Source organism: Coregonus clupeaformis, chromosome 27 (assembly GCF_020615455.1).
Source record: "Coregonus clupeaformis isolate EN_2021a chromosome 27, ASM2061545v1, whole genome shotgun sequence".
Classification (NCBI taxonomy): domain Eukaryota; kingdom Metazoa; phylum Chordata; class Actinopteri; order Salmoniformes; family Salmonidae; genus Coregonus; species Coregonus clupeaformis.
The window spans coordinates 33,127,806-33,151,374 of NC_059218.1; the positions used below are offsets into that span (position 1 = coordinate 33,127,806).

Below are 23,569 nucleotides of genomic sequence, written 5' to 3' on the forward strand. Positions count from 1 at the left end.
CTTCAAGAGAGCGAGAGTTGCACCCCTTCTCAAAAAACCAACACTCGATCCCTCTGATGTCAACAACTACAGACCAGTATCCCTTCTTTCTTTTCTCTCCAAAACTATTGAGCGTGCCGTCTTTAGCCAACTCTCTTGCTATCTCTCTCAGAATGACCTTCTTGATCCAAACCAGTCAGGTTTCAAGACTGGTCATTCAACTGAGACTGCTCTTCTCTGTGTCACAGAGGCTCTCCGCACTGCTAAAGCTAACTCTCTCTCCTCTGCTCTTGTCCTTCTAGACCTGTCTGCTGCCTTTGATACTGTGAACCATCAGATCCTCCTCTCCACCCTCTCCGAGCTGGGCATCTCCGGCGCGGCTCACTCTTGGATTGCGTCCTACCTGACCGGTCGCTCCTACCAAGTGGCGTGGCGAGAAGCTGTCTCCGCACCACGTGCTCTCACCACTGGTGTCCCCCAGGGCTCAGTTCTAGGCCCTCTCCTATTCTCGCTATACACCAAGTCACTTGGCTCTGTCATATCCTCACATGGCCTCTCCTATCATTGCTACGCTGACGACACACAACTAATCTTCTCCTTTCCCCCTTCTGATAACCAGGTGGCGAATCGCATCTCTGCATGTCTGGCAGACATATCAGTATGGATGACGGATCACCACCTCAAGCTGAACCTCGGCAAGACGGAGCTGCTCTTCCTCCCGGGGAAGGACTGCCCATTCCATGATCTCGCCATCACGGTTGACAACTCCGTTGTGTCCTCCTCCCAGAGTGCGAAGAGCCTTGGCGTGACCCTGGACAACACCCTGTCGTTCTCCGCTAACATCAAGGCGGTGACCCGATCCTGTAGGTTCATGCTCTACAACATTCGGAGAGTACGACCCTGCCTTACACAGGAAGCGGCACAGGTCCTAATCCAGGCACTTGTCATCTCCCGTCTGGATTACTGCAACTCGCTGTTGGCTGGGCTCCCTGCCTGTGCCATTAAACCCCTACAACTCATCCAGAATGCCGCAGCCCGTCTGGTGTTCAACCTTCCCAAGTTCTCTCAAGTCACCCCCGCTCCTCCGCACACTCCACTGGCTTCCAGTTGAAGCTCGCATCTGCTACAAGACCATGGTGCTTGCCTACGGAGCTGTGAGGGGAACGGCACCTCCGTACCTTCAGGCTCTGATCAGTCCCTACACCCAAACGAGGGCACTGCGTTCATCCACCTCTGGCCTGCTGGCTCCCCTATCTCTGCGGAAGCATAGTTCCCGCTCAGCCCAGTCAAAACTGTTCGCTGCTCTGGCACCCCAATGGTGGAACAAGCTCCCTCACGACGCCAGGACAGCGGAGTCACTCACCACCTTCCGGAGACATTTGAAACCCCACCTCTTTAAGGAATACCTGGGATAGGATAAAGTAATCCTTCTACCCCCCCCACCCCCCCCAAAAAAAAAGTGGTTATCCCACTGACTATAAGGTGAATGCACCTATTTGTAAGTCGCTCTGGATAAGAGCGTCTGCTAACTGACGTAAATGTAAATGTAATACCACAGATTCTCAATTGGATTGAGGTCTGGGCTTTGACTAGGCCATTCCAATGTTTTCCCTTAAACCACTCGAGTGTTGCTTTAGCAGTATGCTTAGGGTCATTGTCCTGCTGGAAGGTGAACCTCCGTCCCAGTCTCAAATCTCTGGAAGACTGAAACAAGTTTCCCTCAAGAATTTCCCTGTATTTAGCGCCATCCATCATTCCTTCAATTCTGACCCAGTCCCTGCCGATGAAAAACATCCCCACAGCATGATGCTGCCACCACCATGCTTCACTGTGGGGATGGTGTTCTCGGGGTGATGAGAGGTGTTGGGTTTGTGCCAGACATAGCGTTTTCATTGATGGCCAAAAAGCTCAATTCTAGTCTCATCTGACCAGAGTACCTTCTTCCATATGTTTGGGGAGTCTCCCACATGGCTTTTAGCGAACACCAAACGTGTTTGTTTATTTTTTTCTTTAACCTCTATGGGATCGGTGTCCCGTATACGGGACAGTTGAGCTAACGTTCGCTAATGTGATTAGCATGACTGTTGTAAGTAACAGCAAACTTTCCAGGACATAGACATGTCTTACAGTATCTCACAAAAGTGAGTACACCCCTCACATTTTTGTAAATATTTGAGTATATATTTTCATGTGACAACACTGAAGAAATGACACTTTGCTACAATGTAAAGTAGTGTGTACAGCTTGTATAACAGTGTAAATTTGCTGTCCCTTCAAAATAACACAACACACAGCCATTAATGTCTAAACCGCTGGCAACAAAAGTGAGTACACCCCTTAGTGAAAATGTCCAAATTGGGACCAAAGTGTCAATATTTTGTGTGGCCACCATCATTTTCCAGCACTGCCTTAACCCTCTTGGGCATGGAGTTCACCAGAGCTTCACAGGTTGCCACTGGAGTCCTCTTCCACTCCTCCATGACGACATCATGGAGCTGGTGGATGTTAGAGACCTTGCACTCCTCCACCTTCCGTTTGAGGATGCCCCACAGATGCTCAATAGGGTTTAGGTCTTGAGACATGCTTGGCCAGTCCATCACCTTTACCCTCAGATTTTTTAGCAAGGCAGTGGTCGTCTTGGAGGTGTGTTTGGGGTCGTTATCATGTTGGAATATTGCCCTGCGGCCCAGTCTCCGAAGGGAGGGGATCATGCTCTGCTTCAGTATGTCACAGTACATATTGGCATTCATGGTTCCCTCAATGAACTGTAGCTCCCCAGTGCCGGCAGCACTCATGCAGCCCCAGACCATGACACTCCCACCACCATGCTTGACTGTAGGCAAGACATACTTGTCTTTGTACTCCTCACCTGGTTGCCGCCACACACGCTTGACACCATCTGAACCAAATAAGTTTATCTTGGTCTCATCAGACCACAGGACATGGTTCCAGTAATCCATGTCCTTAGTCTGCTTGTCTTCAGCAAACTGTTTGCAGGCTTTCTTGTGCATCATCTTTAGAAGAGGCTTCCTTCTGGGACGACAGCCATGGAGACCAATTTGATGCAGTGTGCGGCGTATGGTCTGAGCACTGACAGGCTGACCCCCCACCCCTTCAACCTCTGCAGCAATGCTGGCAGCACTCATATGTCTATTTCCCAAAGACAACCTCTGGATATGACGCCCAACTTCTTTGGTCGACCATGGCGAGGCCTGTTCTGAGTGGAACCTGTCCTGTTAAACCGCTGTATGGTCTTGGCCACCGTGCTGCAGCTCAGTTTCAGGGTCTTGGCAATCTTCTTATAGCCCAGGTCATCTTTATGTAGAGCAACAATTCTTTTTTTCAGATCCTCAGAGAGTTCTTTGCCATGAGGTGCCATGTTGAACTTCCAGTGACCAGTATGAGGGATTGCGAGAGCGATGACACCAAATTTAACACACCTGCTCCACATTCACACCTGAGACATTGTAACACTAACGAGTCACATGACACCAGGGAGGGAAAATGGCTAATTGGGCCCAATTTTGTCATTTTCACTTAGGGGTGTACTCACTTTTGTTGCCAGCGGTTTAGACATCAATGGCTGTGTGTTGAGTTATTTTGAGGGGACAGCAAATGTACACTATTATACAAGCTGTACACTCACTACTTTACATTGTAGCAAAGTGTCATTTCTTCAGTGTTGTCACATGAAAAAATATACTCAAATATTTACAAAAATGTGAGGGGTGTACTCACTTTTGTGAGATACTGTATATGGGCAGAAAGCTTAAATTCTTGTTAATCTAACGGCACTGTCCAATTTACAGTAGCTATTACAGTGAAAAAATACCATGTAATTGTTTGAGGAGAGTGCACAACAACAAAAAACTTAGCACGGCAACTGGTTTGATACGTTCACGTCTGAAGGTAAATAATGTACTTACATTCAGTAATCTTGTTCTGATTTGTCATCCTAAGGGTCCCAGAGATAAAATGTAGCATAGTTTTGTTTGATAAAAATCTATTTTTATATTCAAATGTAGGAACTGGGTTCTACAGTTTGAACCCCTGCTGTCTCTGGCTCCACACCCACCCTGCCCGGCCATCTAGATGTGTGAAAGTTAGTGTATAAGCTAATGATCCATCATGTATGACATTCCTGGGAGTGTGTAAACTTACATTTTGTATTACCATAACATTTTTGTATGTTCTCTATAGTTATGTACCTGAAAATGTATAAATTGACCAATTCAGCACATTTGGGCAGACTTGATACAAAATAGTCCAGTATTGCGATGCTTCACTGGATCAATCTGAAACTTTGCACACACACAGCTGACATCTAGGGGCCAAAATGTAAATTGCGCCTAAACTTTAATATTATATTGTGGACTTTCTCTTGCATTTCAAAGATGATGGAACAAAAAACAAACAATATAAAAACGTTTTTTTGTTTGTATTATCTTCTACCAGATCTAGTGTTATATTCTCATCCATTAATTTCACATTTCCACAAACTTCAAAGTGTTTCCTTTCAAATGTTATCAAGAATATGCATATCCTTGCTTCAGGCAGTTAGATTTGGGTATGTCATTTTAGGCGATAATTGAAACAAAGGGTCCGATTGTTAAGAGGTTAAGCAACAGCTTTTTTCTGCCCACTCTTCCGTAAAGCCCAGCTCTGTGGAGTGTACGGCTTAAAGTGGTCCTATGGACAGATACTCCAATCTCCGCTGTGGAGCTTTGCAGCTCCTTCAGGGTTATCTTTGGTCTCTTTGTTTCCTCTCTGATTAATGCCCTCCTTGCCTGGTCCGTGAGTTTTGGTGGGCGGCCCACTCTTGACAGGTTTGTTGTGGTGCCATATTCTTTCCATTTTTTAATAATGGATTTAACGGTGCTCCGCGGGATGTTCAAAGTTTCTGATATTTTTTTATAACCCAACCCTGATCTGTACTTCTCCACAACTTTGTCCCTGACCTGTTTGGAGAGCTCCTTGGTCTTCATGGTGCCGCTTGCTTGGTGGTGCCCCTTGCTTAGTGGTGTTGCAGACTCTGGGGCCTTTCAGAACAGGTGTATATATACTGAGATCATGTGACACTTAGATTGCACACAGGTGGACTTTATTTAACTAATTATGTGACTTCTGAAGGTAATTGGTTGCACCAGATCTTATGTAAGAGCTTCATATCAAAGGGGGTGAATACATATGCACGCACCACTTTTCCGTTATTTATTTGTTCTAATTTTTTGAAACAAGTAATTTTTTTCATTTCACTTCACCAATTTGGACTATTTTGTATGTCCATTACATGAAATCCAAATAAAAATCCATTTAAATTACAGGTTGTAATGCAACAAAATAGGAAAAACGCCAAGGGGGATGAATACTTTTGCAAGGCACTGTATATTTTTTTTAGTGCTGACCCATCTCACCTTTTTGCTAAGATCATCTACTATCAGATGCAGATTTTAGTGACAGTTACAACAATCTTAATCCCAGAGTAAAAGTACTGACTGAAAATTGTACTTTTGGTTTGGAGGTAGTGAATAGTGTTGAAAATGGTCCACTTCAATGCACTGGAAACATTTTATTTTTTGACATCCAGTTTTTAATATCAATATCTTATTTGTCAAATTAATAACAAAAAGCCAAAATGATTTTGCAAACATAATCAATGGTTTATGTTAAGAACTTTAGCCAACAGATTGTTGAATTTATTCCAATCAACCCCTTTGCACTGACACAATGTTGCATTGACAATGGGTGACAAGTCACTGCCTGTTATCTTAACACACCTAGAATGGTCGGTATGCCCCAACTGTAACATCAAACAGTTTGGGATTATTCAGTGTGCCTTCTCTGTCCAAAAGAAAGTAGAACTTGTGACCTTTCACCCTGAGGGGAATGAAAGTGGGAGACTCTTGTCTGTGGGCGTAACAGGCCACTTGTGACAAGGGTACAGTCATTCTCCGTCCCTTGTTTGATCCCAGGGGTGACTGTGTCGACACGGTGACCATCCCACCCCCCTTATGTAGAATCACCTGGCTGACAGAACGCTGGCAGAACAGAGCACCAAGTCCCATGATCCCTCCACCTAAGAGAGAGAGGAAGAGAGAAAAGTATTAATATAATCACACACAGGTATAGGTGCCTCCACTCACAATGGCGCTAGTATGCTGCACACTCAATTCTGACACATACCAATAACAAGGCATGCCAGTGTGAATCCATATCTCCAAGTATTAGATCCCAGGTTCATATCGAAACTCCAAAGTCCTGCCAAGCCAGTAGTGGAGACCTGTCTCCCACCAGAACCATTTCCACCAGTGTCTCGAAGACCAGTGAAGGCGAAATGGGCCAGGTATGTCCAGAAAAGAAACTGACCACCACAGAAGATTGCTAAGAGGCGAAAGAACCTTGTTCGGTCGTGCTCAAACAGAATCACGTCTTTTGCAACTGCTGTCGATGTAGAAAGAGGGCGGGAAAGAGGTACCTGTTGGTGCGGTTTCTTCATAACATGAAAGTACCGTTTTTGTGCGTTCACTCTTGAGGGGATTGATAACAGACCAAAACACAACGTATCTGTTGCCCATATAACACCCTCTTTCCCCAAACTGTATGCTACTCTTATACGCCTGTATAGGTGGCCATTGCTTATGCCAGTGCATGTCGACGATGGTGAAGGTGTATGTGATGGATGGCTGAAGATCTCTCTCCGTGTCACTTCGCTGAGGTTCCGCAATCGCAAAACGTTTGATAGTCGATGACGTGCAAGACTAGACCAACACTCCGCTTTACCGCTAAACAAATACTGAAATCCCATTATTCTTGCTGTCAGTATTTTATGGAACCCTTGGATTGTTTTCAATCAGAACATAGCAGGACACAAGCTACATCATTCGTTTGTAGGACGCCGCCATGTTTAGATGTCTACGGAGACTGCACTGGCACAAAATGTAACGTCGTGGCAAGCAAGCATGATAGTGTCAAAGATGGTAGATAAATAAAGATGTCTTACTCAGGCCGTTTACCATTGAAAAAATGGTCACAGTTCCGGTCTACTTAAGGGGTGGCTCTCCTATATACCAATGCAATAGCAGCTGGGTCTGGTCTACTTAGTTCATTGACTGTATATACGAGCCAGAAAAAAGGAGGGAGTGGGATGTCTCACTTCCTCTTCCGTCTCTGATAGCGGTCTCATCACTAGGTCTACCGGTAAATTAGGCCTGATAAGGCCTATCATGAAGAATATTATATATCAACACAGCGAATTTAAGAGAATGTATTGTGTTATATAGCTATAATTATCATCCCTTCATTTTTATCCACAGAAAATGTGTCACAAAGCTATTGTCTTGCTCATCTCACTCAGTAGACAAGTCCAATGTATGGATGTGTGGAAAAGCTGGTGTTGCTATTAAACAACGAATGAACACTTTGGCCAAGATGATCAGAAGAAAATAAGGATGCAGATACACTCTCTCCCCTCCCCGTAGTAACTCTCCTTCTCACTCATTCTCACTCTCTCTCAATTCAATTCAAAAAGGCGTTATTGGCATGGGAAACATATGTTTACATTGCCAAAGCAAGTGAAATTGATAATAAACAAAAGTGAAATAAACAATCCGAAATTAACAGTAAACATTACACTCACAAAAGTTTTAAAATAAAGACATTTCAAATGTTATATTATGTTATATTATGGCTATGTATAGTGTAACAATGGGCAAATAGTTGAAGTACAAAAGGGAAAATAAATATGGGTTGTATTTACAAGGGTGTTTGTGCTTCACTGGTTGCCATTTTCTTGCTGCTGTAATGGCACACTGTGGTATTTCACCTAATAGAAATGAGAGTTTATCCTCCCTCTCTCTCTATTCCTCTTTTTTACTCGCTTTGCTCTGGTTTGAGCCTGTCATTTATATTGCACAGCAAATACTCATCTGTCTTGGTCTAGATTAGAACGAAATGCCCTAATGGCCTTATATGGAGATATAGATGCCGCGAACCGCAGGGTGTGCACGAGGCGCGCATAGGCCCTACTGCCGTTCGTTTCCTTATTTGGAAGTGAGTTTAGCCAACCTGCTCATTGCGAATGAATGACTGATGTATCCGAGAGAGAGACACGTCAGTCCCTGTGTCTGTCAAAAATGCATACAGGGAATTGATTGTAAGAGACAAGCTACTCATTAGGCCCAGTGAGTGGACATAATTTTTTTAAGCTGATTTAATGCGCGCAAACTTTTCTTTTCACCAAATAGATCATTAGGCATTTAGAAAAATATGTTCTTAATATAGCCTAGAGACGTAGCTATAAAGCTCAGTTTTCTTCTATAACGTTCTTATATTCTATTCTATATGGACATTAAGTGTTACAGTCTAGATCTGTAGTTTAGCCTACTGGATGTTGTTCAAGTGCATACTGTGATTGTGTGTGTGTGTGTGTGTGTGTGTGTGTGTGTGTGTGGTGTGTGTGGGGAATACAATTCCCATGATACCTTTGGTTGACACTTGCTCCCTTTGTTCTGATGCCCGTCAGGCGCGTGTCCGCATTGGTGTCCGCCCGTCTAGTGTAGAGCTCAACAAGAAGAACGAACATTTCATTTTCGACTCAGACGCTGATATACGAAAGACCCAACCATGGTAACGTTACTTTTATGGTTATAACTCTAATTTAGTTATCCTAAATATACAAACCACAGTAGCTGTATTGAGGAGGGGTAATTACTTGGCCCGCTGATCATAAAATTAAGTTATTTATTTCCCCACCACAGTTTTACAGTCGATGAACGTTGGCCACCTTGTTAGCTAACGTACCTAGCTAATAGCCCACATTTGGTAGCTAACACAGCTGGCTTCGTAGCTAATGTTAACTGTCTAACCTGCTTCAACAATTAGCATTTAACTAAACCACCATTTGTCATTCATGGTCAGAGTTAATTAGGGTATCACCTGGCCCCTCGGCATTTCCTCTCAACCATGACCTAATAGTATCACTAGTAGTAGCTAAGCTAACTAGGCCTCTTGCTAACCGGATGGCTAAATTAGTTAGCTAACTAGTTAGTATACGTAGCTAAATAGATGACTTCAGATGGCACAATTGTTAGCAAACGAACGTTACCTACCATTGGTGTTGCTTGGAAGTGTAACCCGTTATTGCTTTAACGTGACAATTTTATGTTTGAGCAAGACCATGCCAGACGAGTGTCAGATAGCCGATGAAGCGTTAGCCTAACATTTACTGCCAGCTAGCTAGTACCGGTAGCTAACGTTACCTCCCGTTCCAGCCGACCCCACCCTTACTGCAAGTACAAGGAAGTGTGCCATCAAAGCTTGCAAGCTACCTGGCAATGTTCTTAGAAGATGAAATGTCTATGGACTTTGTTCAATGGCATTCGTTATTGTTGACTGCGTATGTTAACTTCTTGAACAATTTCGGCAATAATTGTTGAGAATGATAATTGAGAAAGGGTTAGCCGCTCCATCAAACTAGCTAGCAAGCCATGGCATTCCCTCTCCTTTGACTTGCGCTGACAAAACGGCACGCCAGTGTATTTCTAACACTCCAAGAGTATGGGTTTCTGCTACAGCACACCCACCATAAGAGCGAATGGACCAAGTGCTGTAACCACTGCTTTGGGGAAGAGAAGAGGAAGTGCCAGAACTTCCGATTGCAAATGCAAACACAGTTTGTTTGCTAGTAGACATCCTGGTTCATATGCCAGGGTGTCCACCCACTCTGGTTGAAAACGAGCTTTAGTGATGACATTTCACTTCCTTGTGTTATAAAATGCATTTTATCAAGACAAATGTAATTCTTCATGTTCTGAATCGTTCAGTGGGGTCTTTCTCTAACATTATAATTAACATATAAAAAAAGGATTTCGTTACCTAATACATCCGATAATATGCACCGAACTCTGACACAGCCGTGCAGCTTTATCGCCAAAACGTTTGACGATTTTACATTTTGTGGTCGTCCCAAGTATTTTCCGCTGGTCGCAAATAGAAAAATTATCATGACTTTAGCTGAATTAAATGTAAAAGGCTTTGAAAAGAAAATGCTTGGGATACGCACAGTGCTCCGTTGACATTTCAGAGACGGTTGTTTTTGTGAGAAGTCTTCGAAAAAGAACAGGAACTTCGCGAACAGTGTATACTAAAATGTCTTAATCGATAGCTATCTTACTTCTATTGTTTTATGACCTCCGGATTTGAGTAGAAATAATGAGTTCAATGGTAAACCTGTCAGGTAGCCTTAATTCTCACTCAGCATCCAGCCTAGCAGGCACGATGCTTTTCTTTCCAGATTTATGACCACTTTTTTCTCTGGCCTCCATTGATTTAGTCGCCATAATTTTGACCATCCTATAAGGGTAAAATCTCAAATACATTTTGAACGGATTATACATTTTACATTTTAGTCATTTAGCAGACGCTCTTATCCAGAGCGACTTACAGGAGCAATTAGGGTTAAGTGCCTTGCTTAAGGGCACATCGACAGATTTTTCACCTAGTCGGCTCGGGGATTAGAACCAGCGACCTTTCGGTTACTGGCACAACGCTCTTACCCACTACGCTACCTGCCGCCCCGGACCATTGGTTTTCTTAGAGGATTATCTACACAACTAACATTTTATCCATTGGTCAAAATGTTTTTGATTGGACACCCTACATATGGTCTTAGTGAAGTGTCTTTTCTCCACCTTGGTTATAACAACGTTGTAGCTAGTTAGCTGAGTAATGTGTGCTTTTAGCAGCCAAAACATCTTCATTCCACTGGAAATGCAACTGAAATGTATTTTCTAGAGATTATTAATATTCTCTTTGCAAAGTTTGCCCTGGCTCTTTTAGAGATTGTTTTGGAATGTAAGTGGATGATTGTGAAAATATAGGGTATGTTTCACTGTCAGTTTGTCCAAGATATTGATTTCAGGAACACTAACTGCACTCTGACTTCTTTCTCTGTTTGCTTGTTCATGATGAATAGGTATCTTTTGTTCTGACACAACCCTCTGAGTTTTTTGTTTGTTTGACTTGTGGTATATCTTTTGCGATTTGAGGAAACAATTAGAATACTTTTGGCACTCCCCATCCGGACTTGTATTTCAATAATTCAAGGACTGACCTGACTGACAGTTGATCCAAATGTTTTCTGCCACTGTAAAGTCAACTGCTATGAACAGTGCAGGTGTGATATTCTCATATTAGCAGTTCAATGGCATATAGTGACTTATCAAAATCCTTATCCCAGTGTGCCCACTAAGTGTTTGCTTAATGATTAGTCAGAAGGGCTGAAGATGTCAGCAATCATTTGGTCTGAAAAACAAGCTGTTTAAAGCACCGCAAACTGTTTTAAACCTCAGTCCAAACATGCAGACCAAAGCTGAGAGATCTCATTCATTGACCTCTTGGGTACTTGATGCATTAAACATTTTTTCTCCTCTTAGGCCTCTGGGGTGACAGTGACCGATGAAGTTATTACAGTCTTCAATGAGATGAAGGTGCGTAAGGCCCAGGCGAACGAGGATGAGAAGAAGAAGAGGAAGAAGGCGGTGCTGTTCTGTCTGAGCGAGGACAAGAAGCACATTGTCCTTGAAGCAGGTAAAGAGATTCTGACCGGTGACGTGGGTACCACCATCGCAGACCCCTACCTGCACTTTGTCAAGATGCTGCCCGCAGATGACTGCCGCTACGCCCTCTATGACGCCACCTACGAGACCAAGGAGACCAAGAAGGAGGACCTAGTCTTCATCTTCTGGTGAGTGTCAACTTTTAAGCACTGGTTTAAGTTGATTTAATTTGATTACAACTAGTCAACACAGCTGATATAAAGACATAATATTTTTGTAATATTTTCTGTTCCCTTTGTATCTCAGGGCCCCAGATGGTGCCCCACTGAAGAGCAAAATGATCTACGCCAGCTCAAAGGATGCCATTAAGAAGAAATTCACAGGTGAGCGAAACTTACTAGGTTGAAAAAAATTCATACTGCCCATCCAACCACTGTGACGATGATTAGGGTGCTTTCATTTGTTGTTTTCTCACATTGACCACTTTGCTGAATTCTAGGTATCAAGCATGAATGGCAAGTTAACGGTTTGGAGGACATCAAAGATCGGCGCACCTTAGCAGAGAAGCTAGGAGGCTCATCAGTGGTCACCCTTGAAGGTGGGCCTGTATAAATCCAGTGTCTGATATCAACTAAGGCCTACAGGGAAAGAAAAAAACAGAATTTAAGTCCCGGGGGTATGGCTGTTCATTCCAGAATGAGAAGGAATTGGGTGTGGGGGGGTTTAAGAGTACAAATAAGATGGGGTGGAGGGTATCTTGTTGTGGGGAGAAAAATCAAGTATGCTATTTCATGGTTTAAAATTGTGGTTATCATTCCACTTCTCACAATGAAGAACAAACATAGACAAGTCTTAATTTGTGATGAAGGATTATGACAAAATAGATGAAGATTTGCGTCAACATTTCCAAGATTGTCCTTGCAATTTCTAAACTAATGAAGAACAAAATGTGATTTACACAATTAAATCATTATGGATGATATTTTTTAAACAGATGAGGACTGGGTATGTCTCTTGTATGATGGTGTGTATGGATCAGGCAGAGAAAAGAGACTGGAACAAAAAATCCTAAATCAAATCAGTTTATTGGTCGCGCAGACAGTTTAGCAGGTGTTCTAGCGGTGCAGCAAAATGCTTATGTTACTAGCTCCCAACAATGCAGTCATTGTGGGTAATCCTGTCAATTTATGCACTCTGTTCACACCTAATTTATGTGATGGTAATTCCTCTATTGCCAAATTTGTTGTTCTTTAGCATATCAGTAGCTAAAACTAGGTTTATTTTCAAAAATGCTTCCAGTACAAGTAGAATTCAAAAACATAACATTATTCCAGGAAGTTCTCATTATTTCCAAGACCTTTGAGCAAACAGTTGCTGTGTACAAAAATGCATTCCTTTTTTCGTGATGAAATTTCAGAACAGCTTAAACAGAAATTGATTGATGGTTTAAAGAGATGGAGTCCCCCTGATGTAGTAATGTTGGTGGCTCCAGTTGGAAGAAGCCTGAGAGAAAGTTAATTGTGGATAGATATATTGTGGGTGTTTTTGTTTTTGTCTCCATATGTCTAAATAAAGAAAATGCACTTACATTTACTAGCTGTTGGCTGTTGCATTTTTTTTCTTATGGTTAATTGTCCATTCCTGCGTGCCTTTTTTATATATTTTAAAAACTGATAATAGCAAGTCTGTAGATGCATCAGTATACTAACACTTATTTATTAGCCTAATCATAATGTGCATATTTTAAATTTGATAGAGCACAAATATAGCCACTGCTAAGTGGAGGCAAAGCGCGCGGGCCATGCCATTTTCAGAAGGAAAGTGAAAGGTCCCCTCTTTCTTGGTTCTGCCCTAGACCCTTCCCATGGAACTAGTTCATTGTGAAACATGGGCGAAAAGGGCGATGTAATAGGCTCATCAAACTGTTCCAATGAAGAAGCAGGATTTGCTCACCAAACGCACATTGGGAGTAAGATTACTATATTGCCACGGCAACTAATTCAAATGTAGGCCTATAGAAGATGGTGCGCGCTTGTCCCTTACTCGGTGACGTCAGCTCTAACCGTCGACGATGAAATGTGCAGGTGAAAACAGGATAAACACATGACCAAACGCGAGGAGGAGGGTGGCGAACGAAATGATCTGGCAAGCATAATTTTTGAATGGTGTGATGAGGATGTATTTACGCCTACGGATAAATAGCGTGCTATCGCACTTGACAGACCATAGCTGCATCGTCAGGAGGTAGCCTACCAAATAATAACGCGATGTCTCGGTTTTGACTTACAGTATTTCCTATTTTTTTCATCCCTGCTCGATTGTCCATATTGGAGCCTGGCGTTACTGTAGATAAGTAGGCTACAGCTATACATTAGCGATCAACCAACATACGGTGACTTAACGGACACCCGAGAAACAACACCTGAAAATACGGGTTTTTGCCATGTCCCGCGGTCGTCGTGTGACAAGAATCGCAGGACAGGATCGAATCAAGCCGTTGGGGCAATGCTAGGAGGTGCGTTAATAACCTGGCAAGAGGAATACTTGATACTCGAATACGTTTGCTTTCGGAGAATCGAATGCAGACATGAGTTTTGAGTTGTCATGCGGGGCGGTCCGGACACTGGACCCCCTGATCGTGGGAGTCTCGGACAGATCCCGATGCTCACGGTCAAATACTAGCTTGTGAGGAACGAAAGAATGCCTGCGGTGACCGAGACCGGAGAAGCGCCCTTACTGAACGGGAGCAGAAGAGAAGAGGTAGTAGAGCTTTGGCTAGGTTGTTTGGGAAATGGGGGGGGGGGGGTAAATGCGCGCGTGCGGGGGGTGTAAGTGCGCGCGTGCGTAATTGTTGTTTTGGCGGCTACTATATACAGCCTAATAAGATTACAATGTTGTTAATACCCATATAGAATGTGCGTTTGCAAGGATATTCAATCCATATCATATTTAGGTCTGCACTGCATGGTGAGCTCAAGCTAATAGGCTACTCAACCTCAGCTTTCACTCTTCTGTAACCAGAGGAGCTCACTCAGTTATCCACTCACTAATCAACATGTTGAGCACAAACAGAACTCTGCATCTCTGGTGCGTCCGAGTTTGATCAGAGGAACGCTGGGTTTTAAATTAGGCAACGAGAGACCAGTCACGTTGTATTTTTTTTGTGCGTGTATACTACAAGGTTACTTGAAGTCACCCCTCACTAATGGAGGGACGCAACTGCATTGCAGTCGAACTGGAGGTGAACGATTTAGCTCCCCCTCATATATTTGCCTGGGCTGAGATATGAATGCCACACAAAATTACTGACGCGATAATAACATTAATTATTAAATAATTCCTCATCATGATTAGGAGACTTATCATCTTTGGGGATTACTTATTAGAATGAACTGTACAGCATCTGGCTACATTATAGTCTAAGATCACTGTTCTGTCTGAGTAGTAGCCTAAACGTGCACTGAGTCCTCTTATGTTACAGAGTGATCAATAAAAAAAGAGAGACAGAGATTGGGAGGAGAGCACTATTGAGTTTTCATAATGTTTGTATTATACTGACACAACCATATCAATACTGTTAAGCAGGCCTGTTTACATAAGTTACATGTCTCATGTTATAATGCCCTACTTTCCCATGAGCATGGTTGATATGTGCACATATGATGTCCATATGTCCTGTCAGGCTAAATCAGCACACCTCTGTGTGTGGTAATGTTTATTTCTGAGGTTGCATTTCTACTTGGGCGGCCTGTGTGTTCCTTTGAATGTTGTGGGGTTTGAGAGAAGTAAGACAGATGTGCAGGCAGAACTGTACACCCGCCGTCTCTTTCTCTCTTCCTCTGCTTTGTCCTTCATCTCAAAGTGAAGGTAAGAAAGTGGAAAACAGGCTCCTACACACATAAAAACAAAGAAGGGAGGGAGGTCTGTAGTATCATTACAGTTTGGACACTGGTTGAAGAAAACCTGGTTGGGTCAACCCACATTGAGCTGTGTGTCTTGTCTTCTGTTGTGTTTGCAGCCATCTATGGTCAGATTTCTTCCACATACTTTGAGAATAATTGTACTCTTATGTAGTAAAGACTTGCAGACTACAGGCTGACCTACTTGAATTTATACACACACAAACTCACATTATGTTTCTGCCTGCCTCTAATGTGAGAGGCATTCCTGATAAAACTGTCTCAGACCGGTAGTTCTTAGGCTTGATAAATAATTAACACTGGTTGAGTAAGACTGAAATGCTCTTTATATACCTACTTAAACCCACTATCCATCTCTCTCCCTGCTGTTGCATCAGGATATGTTACATTTTGATGGATTTATTTATATAACAAGAATTTACTCCATTGTGGTCCTCTGTAGCTCAATTGGTAGAGCATGGCGCTTGTAACGCCAGGGTAGTGGGTTCGATCCCCGGGACCACCCATACGTAAAAATGGGATATTTACATGACTGTAAAGTCGCTTTGGATTAAAGCGCCTGCTAAATGGCATATTATTATTATTATTATTATTATTACTCTGGCCCCCTTCTTTATTGATCTTCCCTGTACCATTATTCATTTTGGCAACTTGCTCTGATAGTAGATAGGTGAAATACGTTGCCCTTGTGCTTATGACAGTAAGAAGGAGCAAAAACAAATGTTCTACTGCGTGAAACTGAAGCAGTAGAAACTGAAGCAACAGTGTTACAGCCGAAGTAGTTTCACAGTGCTAATGTCAATATGGAGTGGGAGGAAAAGCGATCAAGTGGGAGGGAAAAAGCACAGTGGAAGAAACATGATGCTCCTAGTAAACTACCCATCCCTCTCTTTCTCTTCATCTCTTCCTCTCTATTTGCCTTTAAGTGGGGATGAGTACGGCATTAGCCCATCATCATTAATATAGACACACACACGTATATATGGAATAAATGAGCAATTGAGGCACTTGACTCTAGGTTCATGGTGAACTTAAATGGTCTCTCCCGTTGACTCAGCATGCTCCCTTGTCCTTGTAACGCAGGCACAATTAAACCCCAGCACCTCTGCCAACAGGAACACACCTCCTCACAGCTACCGTTTGGACAGCAGCCTGCCTTTTTAGCAAAACAAACCTTCCCTGCAAGGTCACTGTCATGGCTGAGAGGCCCATTTGACTACTTCAAAAGTGAAGCAGATAGACAGATACTCTGATCTCAGGGCCTGTATCCACAAAGCATCTCAGAATAGAAGTGCTGTTCTAGTATCTGTCCATAGAATCGTATTCGTTCTGAGACTCTTTGTAGATACAGGCCCAGCTCTTATCTCGCTAGCTCTTTCTTTGTTTTCCTTTTGGTTCTTTTCTGTGCTCTTTGTGTGGCCAAGAGTGACCCTATGCTTTTTCGCTTTTCCAATTACCCGCTGTCCATGTGCATCTCCCTATGGGAAGCAGGGATGGCCACAGTACCACTAACTTCCACTGGCAACAGAGAGCTGAATGCACTCTCTTTCTCTCTCTTGATGAGGTCTAAAAGCATCAACCTTTTCCAGTGCCAACTAATACCAAGTGTTTAAAATGGACTTCATGGTTTGGGTTTCACTCTGCCAGGAAATGTGTCCATGCCTCCAGAGACTGGAATGTTCCATCTCTGGAAGAGAAGGGGAGCAAGAGAGGAGAGAACATTGATGTTTATTAATATTGTTTTGACATAAAGGCCATGGTGTGATTGATGCCCAATCATCTGTATTCTTATCGAATACACTTAATATATGTTCTGTTTTTTCTGTTTCTGTTTCTTGCAGAAAAATCCAGTTTTAACACCCTTTCCTTTCCTTGTCTTTCTGCCAATCCTGTTCCTCTCCTTTTTATCACCCCTCATACGATCCATTACGCTTGATGTTTTATTATCGTTAAAACCCCATCACCATCCCCACCACTTACACAATCATTTTTCCAATGTCCTGTCCACTCTCGCATCCCTCCCTTTACCCAACCTTCAACCTGTGCTCCTGATCCCATCACTCAAACTCTGCTACTCCCATTTATACAATCTTAACCAAATTTCTACCCGTATTTGTGCTCGATCCTCCATCCCCCCCATCATCTGCTTTACCTTGTCTCTTATCCCTTCCCCCATGTAGCAGCGTCCCTGTAAACAGTCCCTTCCCAGGTCCTTATGCCGAGAGTCCCACTGGAAGTGCCTGCTTCTCACGCTGCTGATGTTCGGCTGTTTCGCCACGTTGGGATGGTGCTCTTTCTACCGCGTCACTGTCATGGCTGCCGATGAACACGGCCTCTACTATGGCGGCCGCGCCCGCCTCTACCATGACAGCCCCTGCTCCAACGGCTACGTCTACATCCCGGTGGCCTTCCTGATCATGCTGTACCTGGTCTACCTGGTGGAGTGCTGGCACTGCTTCTCTAAAACATCCTCTCTGGCCCGGGTGAGGATCAGCAAGGTGTACAACAGGGTCCAGAGGCTGCAGCAGGCCATGCCCTGTATCTGGTGGAAGGCCATCAGCTATCACTATGTGAGACGGACACGGCAGGTGACTCGATACCGCAATGGTGACGCTTACACCACCACACAGGTGTACCATGAGCGGGTCAACACACACACAGCCAGCTCTGAATTTGACTATGCCCGACATGGTGTCAAGGACGTATCCAAGGAGCTGCTTGGCCTTCTGGAGCACCCGGCCGTACGCCTTCGTTTCACCAAGTGTTTCAGCTTTGCCAGTGCCCATGCCGAGGCCGCCTACCTCACCCAGCGTGCACGCTTCTTCGCAGAGAACGAGGGTCTGGATGACTACATGGAGGCGCGGGAGGGCATGCACCTGAAGAACGTGGACTTCCGTGAGCACATGCTAGCCTTTCCTGACCCGGCATGGCCGCCCTGGTTCTCTCGTCGGCGCATGTATTGGCTGATCTCAGCCCTGATGTTGTCCTGGCCACTACGTGTGGTGTCGGAGTACCGTACGGCATATGTTCACTATCATGTCGAGAAGCTGTTTGGTGAGAACGAGGAAGTCAATGAAAATGACAGCACTGAGATGGGCAACTATCGCTCAGGCCAGGAGAATGGGCAACGTGGTGGCCCCAGAATACGTGTCATATCGAGGGTCAACACAGTGGACATCACTGAACTGGAGTGGCACATTCGCTGCAACCAGCAGATGGTACCCAGTTACTCCGAGGCCTTGCTGATGGACCTGAACACCAACAACACAACATCTTCGCCCTCTGCAGTTACCAGGGCAACACGTGTCCCTATGAGGCGGAGCTCCAGCTACGTCCTCCAGAGCTGCCCCCGCTGTCGTAGGTCCACCAGCAGCTCCTCGCTCCCCTCGCGAGTCAGGGGGAACGTGGCGATGGGGGCGGGCTCTTTGACATATGGGACAGTGGGAAGGATGGGAGGAGGAAGGCTAGCCCTCAGCCGCAGTGGATTCTCTCTTGGCCGTTTGCACACAGTGCGGCAGGCCTGCCTGTTTCACTCCCGGAGCCTTGGTGCAGGGATGGGGAGTAGAGGGGACGAAGGTGGTGGGTTTCTGGGACTGGGGCTCCGCCGGGCTAACGAAGAGAGCAGAGGGGTCCTGGAGGGAGAAGGATTTGAAGAGGATGAGAATAGTCTGCAGCAAGAAGAGGATAGAGAGCAGGAACTAGAGAGAGTGAGGGCTGAGATCATGCAGGGAGTGGCCTGTGTGACAGAGAGACCACCAGCTTATCAGGAAGCTCTCCACTTGCCTTTGTTGATCATCCATGGTGAGGAGAGCTGCCATGGAGGGGAGGACCTTAACGCAGGATAGTCATTGTGATTGGCTAGGGTGATGGAGAGTAGATAAGCAAATCTGCTCAAGATGATGCAATAAATGAATGAGAGGAGAGCAGAGGAGAGGAAAATAGGGATGGATGAAAAAGAAGTGGTGATTTGGAAAGAAGAGGGGTAAAGAAGGAGAAAGAAAACAAATGGAAAAATCCAGGTTTCCAGACCTGCGACAAAGGACTACTGTGTGTGCAAAATGTGTAGGGAAACAAAACTATTGTGTCACAGTAGATTAAATGACAATTATGTAGTTGCTCTTGCTTAAGAGTGTGTAATATGTGTATCCCATTGTCCACAATGAACAACAATCGCTTTGTATCTTTGTTCATCAATGTATGAAATGTATGTTCATGAATGTATGGATGTATCAATGAGCTGCTGAGTTAGCGTATCAAGAGTAGTAGTAGTCCACCGAGCTATTAGATGAATTCAAGGGGCACTGTATATTGTGTAAACTTACAGAACTCCCGGGTGAAGTGGAGCATTACTCTCATGCCAATGAAATCAAAAAACGATTATCATCCCACAAAGAGTCTATAGTAATACTATTTTATATTATTTTTTAGATGTAAAACAAATCATTTGATCAAGACACTGTAGTGATGAGGCTTATGTCACCTAATCGCCTTCCTCTTGAGATCATGCAGATCCAAGCGGCCAACAATATTGTCCACGATATGACATCAGAGATATAGTGAATCATTTTTTAAGAGTTAAGTGCACATATGGGTATGTTTGAGCAAAGATGCAGTAGTTGCTAAAAACCTAGCTACTTTAAGAGAAACTTCATGATTTTATAAGAATGCGGAACAGTATACATTAACACAAAGGATTGTTTGTGTATGACCCACAAGGCCTTAAAAAAACATGTCCTTGTTGCTCAGCCTTGTGACTCCCTGTCAGCCAAAAACATCAATTTCCCCCCTCACAGACAACAGGAATGTGGAGAAAGACACTCACTTTTCAGCATGGATAGGGGGAACAGGAGATGGAATATGATGAAAGAGAGAGTTATGGAGAGAGCAATTGTCCCATTTTATGTTTTATGATTAACCCCTTTATTCATCCAAAATGCCTCTTAGCAATTTGGCCTTTACCAGAATTCGAAAGGTGTTCTCCCCATGTCTCAGTTCTACCCACTGTTGTAGTTAAACATCATGGTCAAGTATGGATTTGATGCAGTAGAGTACATATCCACACTTCCCCCCCTCACTCAGCTGAGGCCATTAGGAGCACCATATGTGACCGATGCTCGGAAGCCTTGGAACTAGAGCCAAAAATGGGCCTGGAATTAGAGCAAATTCATAACACAATATTTATTTCAATAAATGTATTATCTGCCTTTATTTAGATAATTAAAAAAAAGACAGCACATAGTTGACATAATGCACAGCATATTTTGCTCAAACACAACTTAACAAAATTACAGAAAGACACACCCATACAAAGACTGACAGCCAGGCGAAATAGCATGTCAGGATTTACACTTCTATACATCAGCATATACACTTGCCATAGTAGGTGCACATTATTAAGCACAAATAGCCATTTTACTAACAGTAAAAGGATCCATGGTCGTGAATATGGACCTACTTCAAATTCAAATAATGGCCATGTAAACATTCATAAGTATGAAGGTATTGACATGGTCAAGGACAGAAGTACAGAACAACTAAATGTGTGCGGTGACTCATCCCACATACACTTTAAAACCACACCTTATCTTGAAAAGACTCCTGTATGTACCCATTCTGCTGTATCTAATGTGTTACCAATACAAATTCAAATTGTTGTTGAGTGTCAAGTACAGTAACTGTTTGAAATTGCATTAGGCCTATAACTGTTAGGTTACATTGTTGTTACCAGTGTTCTTGTAACTACATATTGTAACCAGATTCATAAAATCATTTTGTAAAGAATTAGAAGTGTTGGTTTTGGTTCTCAGTACATCCATGCATGACTCTGCATGCAAGCAAAGTCTCACTCTCCCTCCCTCCCACCCTAAGCTGGTTTTAAAGGAGGGCTAAGCACACGTCACATTTCATATGACAAATGAGAGTCTGCACATCAACTGCATGGGAATCTACCAGTAATTGTTAAGTAGGTAGTAGGTAAAAAATAAATAAATTGGGTGAAGAGGAGAGAAGAAACTGCTGCAGCACATGTTCCATTTGCAGATGTTAAACTTTTCTCACTGTGGTAAGTGGCCCTTCCAAGAAATGTCTGTAGACATACAATATTATGAGTTTGTATAAATCAGAGCAAACTGTTTAAACACTTACAGCAAAATGTTGTACTATGCAGTTATGCAAGAACTTTGGTAACCACGTAATTATAATCCAATAACTGCAGGTAGTTACACTGAAATATTATGTTATATTGTCACATGCAATGTGTTATCCACAAATTATTTGTTGGCTTCCCTTATGGAGACATAGATGTAAAACAATGTATGCCATTTTGTGGTTGATTGGTGAAAATGTGTTGCCTGTTGTTGATAGCACTGTAGGTGAGAGATAAGCTCCACGGTAAGCTACTAGCAGTCGTCTCAGGGGCCGATGAATCAGACATGCTGCCGTCATGAACATTTCAGTATTTATTAACATTTACAGGAGGGTGGCTAATATCTTATCTAGTGGTTTTAAGATAGTGTTGATTCACCTCATTGCAAAGCCATGTCAGATGTTTTATGCTCTGCTTGGTGTTAATGCCAGACTACTGTGTGTTTTGTGCCCCATTTGTCCTGTAATATTTCACTTTTCACTTTCCCCCAGTCCATAAAATGTCTCAGGAGCAGGTGGATTCTGTTGTAAGAAACATGGAGAGCCTGTTGGTGGAGGCAGCATGGCTTAGGACCCAATGCAAGGTGCAGAGCACCCAGCTGGCCCTGGTCACAGCTCAGCTGAGGGCGGAGTGCAAGGGCCTGCGCCAGCAGATATAAGCAGCACAGCTAGACATATCCAACATACGCAGGCAGCTGGAGCAGCTCCTGGACACCAATGCCGTCGCTAAAGCAAAATAAGGACAAGCTCGCAAACTCGCCAAGCAATTGTAAAAGATGGGGCGAAAGACAGCGCGTGAAGAAGAGGGCAGAGAGGAGAGGGATGGATGGATGGTGAGAGGAGGCACAGAATGATGAAGTGGTTGGGACTGAAGACAGTGTAGTTAATGCCATTTATAAAGGTTGTGATGGATTACATTTTTCAATTGCAAACCCTTTTCTCATAAAATGTAAAATTGTAAATCATTCAATACTAGAAAATAAATAGTAATGATCTGTACTTAATGAATAATAATCAAATAAAGATTATAGCAATGACATTTTCTTTTGATATAAATGTATAAGATACTCTATACAGGAAATGGTTTGTCTTTCACAGCTGTTACATATCAGTACAGTATACTTTGAACAGGTCATCCTATGTAACAGGGAGGGACTGAATTGTGTAACTAATTGATTTAAATATACAAAAATGGAAGAGGTTACTTCCCAAGTTAATTGTACTTCCCACTATTCCATAGTGAAAACACATTGTAGTTAGGTTGCCCCATTGATGACCTAAACATCCTGTTTTACAAGCCCCTGTTATTTGATATTGGGCCAGTACTAGGTTCTTGCATGCAGGGAACTGGATCCAAGGACACAATGGCACCCATCAGGCTATAGGTTAGGTCAGTGGGGTCAGGGGAAGAAGGGTTCTGTTTCAGACATGCTCCATTCTGACCCTAACACCTGATGTTTCTGGACAAACACCGCCACCACGATCAGCACCCAGAAGAAGACGTTCACCCACACAGACTTCTTGGAAAGACAAATAGAGGACAGATGAAGAATACAATATTTGGTTTTAAAAAAGAATGACAATACAAGGGCTATAAAAAAGTATCTGTGGTTTTTGAAGCAGCTTGTGGTCTAATAAGGCAACAGCGTTTTGATGTGTGTGTTATTATTATGGTATGGATAGTGTCAGGACAGACCTCTGCATTATAAACTCAGCAAAAAAAGAAACCGTCCTCTCACTGTCAACTGCGTTTATTTTCAGCAAACTTAACATGTGTAAATATTTGTATGAACATAACAAGATTCAACAACTGAGACATAAACTGAAGAAGTTCCACAGACATGTGACTAACAGAAATTGAATAATGTGTCCCTGAACAAAGGGGGGGGGTTAAAATCAAAAGTAACAGTCAGTATCTGGTGTGGCCACAAGCTGCATTAAGTACTGCAGTGCATCTCCTCATGGACTGCA

The 23,569-nt window shown here is 43.4% G+C and overlaps 3 protein-coding genes across 4 annotated transcripts; 2 read left to right on the plus strand and 1 right to left on the minus strand.

The window, feature by feature from the left end:
- Positions 1–5,546: 5,546 nt before the first annotated feature.
- Positions 5,547–6,957, minus strand: tmem223 (transmembrane protein 223). The gene is made up of 2 exons (XM_041851137.1): positions 6,163–6,957; positions 5,547–6,055 (listed from the first exon to the last, which is right to left on the minus strand). The coding sequence occupies exons 1-2, from the start codon at positions 6,782–6,784 to the stop codon at positions 5,757–5,759; spliced, it is 921 nt and encodes a 306-aa protein (XP_041707071.1). The 5' UTR covers positions 6,785–6,957; the 3' UTR covers positions 5,547–5,756.
- A 1,539-nt stretch (positions 6,958–8,496) lies between these two features.
- Positions 8,497–13,127, plus strand: LOC121541823 (cofilin-2). The gene is made up of 4 exons (XM_041851138.1): positions 8,497–8,604; positions 11,412–11,722; positions 11,841–11,917; positions 12,034–13,127. Exons 1-4 carry the CDS (start codon positions 8,602–8,604, stop codon positions 12,144–12,146), a joined length of 504 nt encoding a protein of 167 aa, XP_041707072.1. The 5' UTR covers positions 8,497–8,601; the 3' UTR covers positions 12,147–13,127.
- Positions 13,128–13,303: 176 nt separating this feature from the next.
- On the plus strand, positions 13,304–21,235 carry LOC121541824 (transmembrane protein 151B). 2 transcript variants are annotated; one of them, XR_005995802.2, is made up of 2 exons: positions 13,304–14,294; positions 17,296–17,727. XR_005995802.2 is itself a non-coding variant. In XM_041851139.2 (2 exons), exons 1-2 carry the CDS (start codon positions 14,235–14,237, stop codon positions 19,297–19,299), a joined length of 1,725 nt encoding a protein of 574 aa, XP_041707073.1. In that variant the 5' UTR covers positions 13,352–14,234; the 3' UTR covers positions 19,300–21,235. The 2 variants fall into 2 exon arrangements, 1 of the variants encoding a protein (XP_041707073.1); XM_041851139.2 differs by having other exon boundaries at positions 13,352–14,294; positions 17,635–21,235.
- The last annotated feature ends 2,334 nt before the right edge of the window (positions 21,236–23,569 follow it).

Coding starts and splice junctions, on each gene's coding strand:
- LOC121541824 (XM_041851139.2), top strand. CDS start 14,235: ATGCCTGCGGTGACCGAGACCGGAGAAGCGCCCTTACTGAACGGGAGC. Junction 14,295..17,634: donor ACGGGAGCAGAAGAGAAGAG/GTAGTAGAGCTT, acceptor TCCCCCATGTAG/CAGCGTCCCTGTAAACAGTC.
- tmem223 (XM_041851137.1), bottom strand. CDS start 6,784: ATGGGATTTCAGTATTTGTTTAGCGGTAAAGCGGAGTGTTGGTCTAGT. Junction 6,056..6,162: donor ACTGGCATGCCTTGTTATTG/GTATGTGTCAGA, acceptor TCTCTCTCTTAG/GTGGAGGGATCATGGGACTT.
- LOC121541823 (XM_041851138.1), top strand. Junction 11,723..11,840: donor GACCTAGTCTTCATCTTCTG/GTGAGTGTCAAC, acceptor TTTGTATCTCAG/GGCCCCAGATGGTGCCCCAC. Junction 11,918..12,033: donor CATTAAGAAGAAATTCACAG/GTGAGCGAAACT, acceptor GCTGAATTCTAG/GTATCAAGCATGAATGGCAA.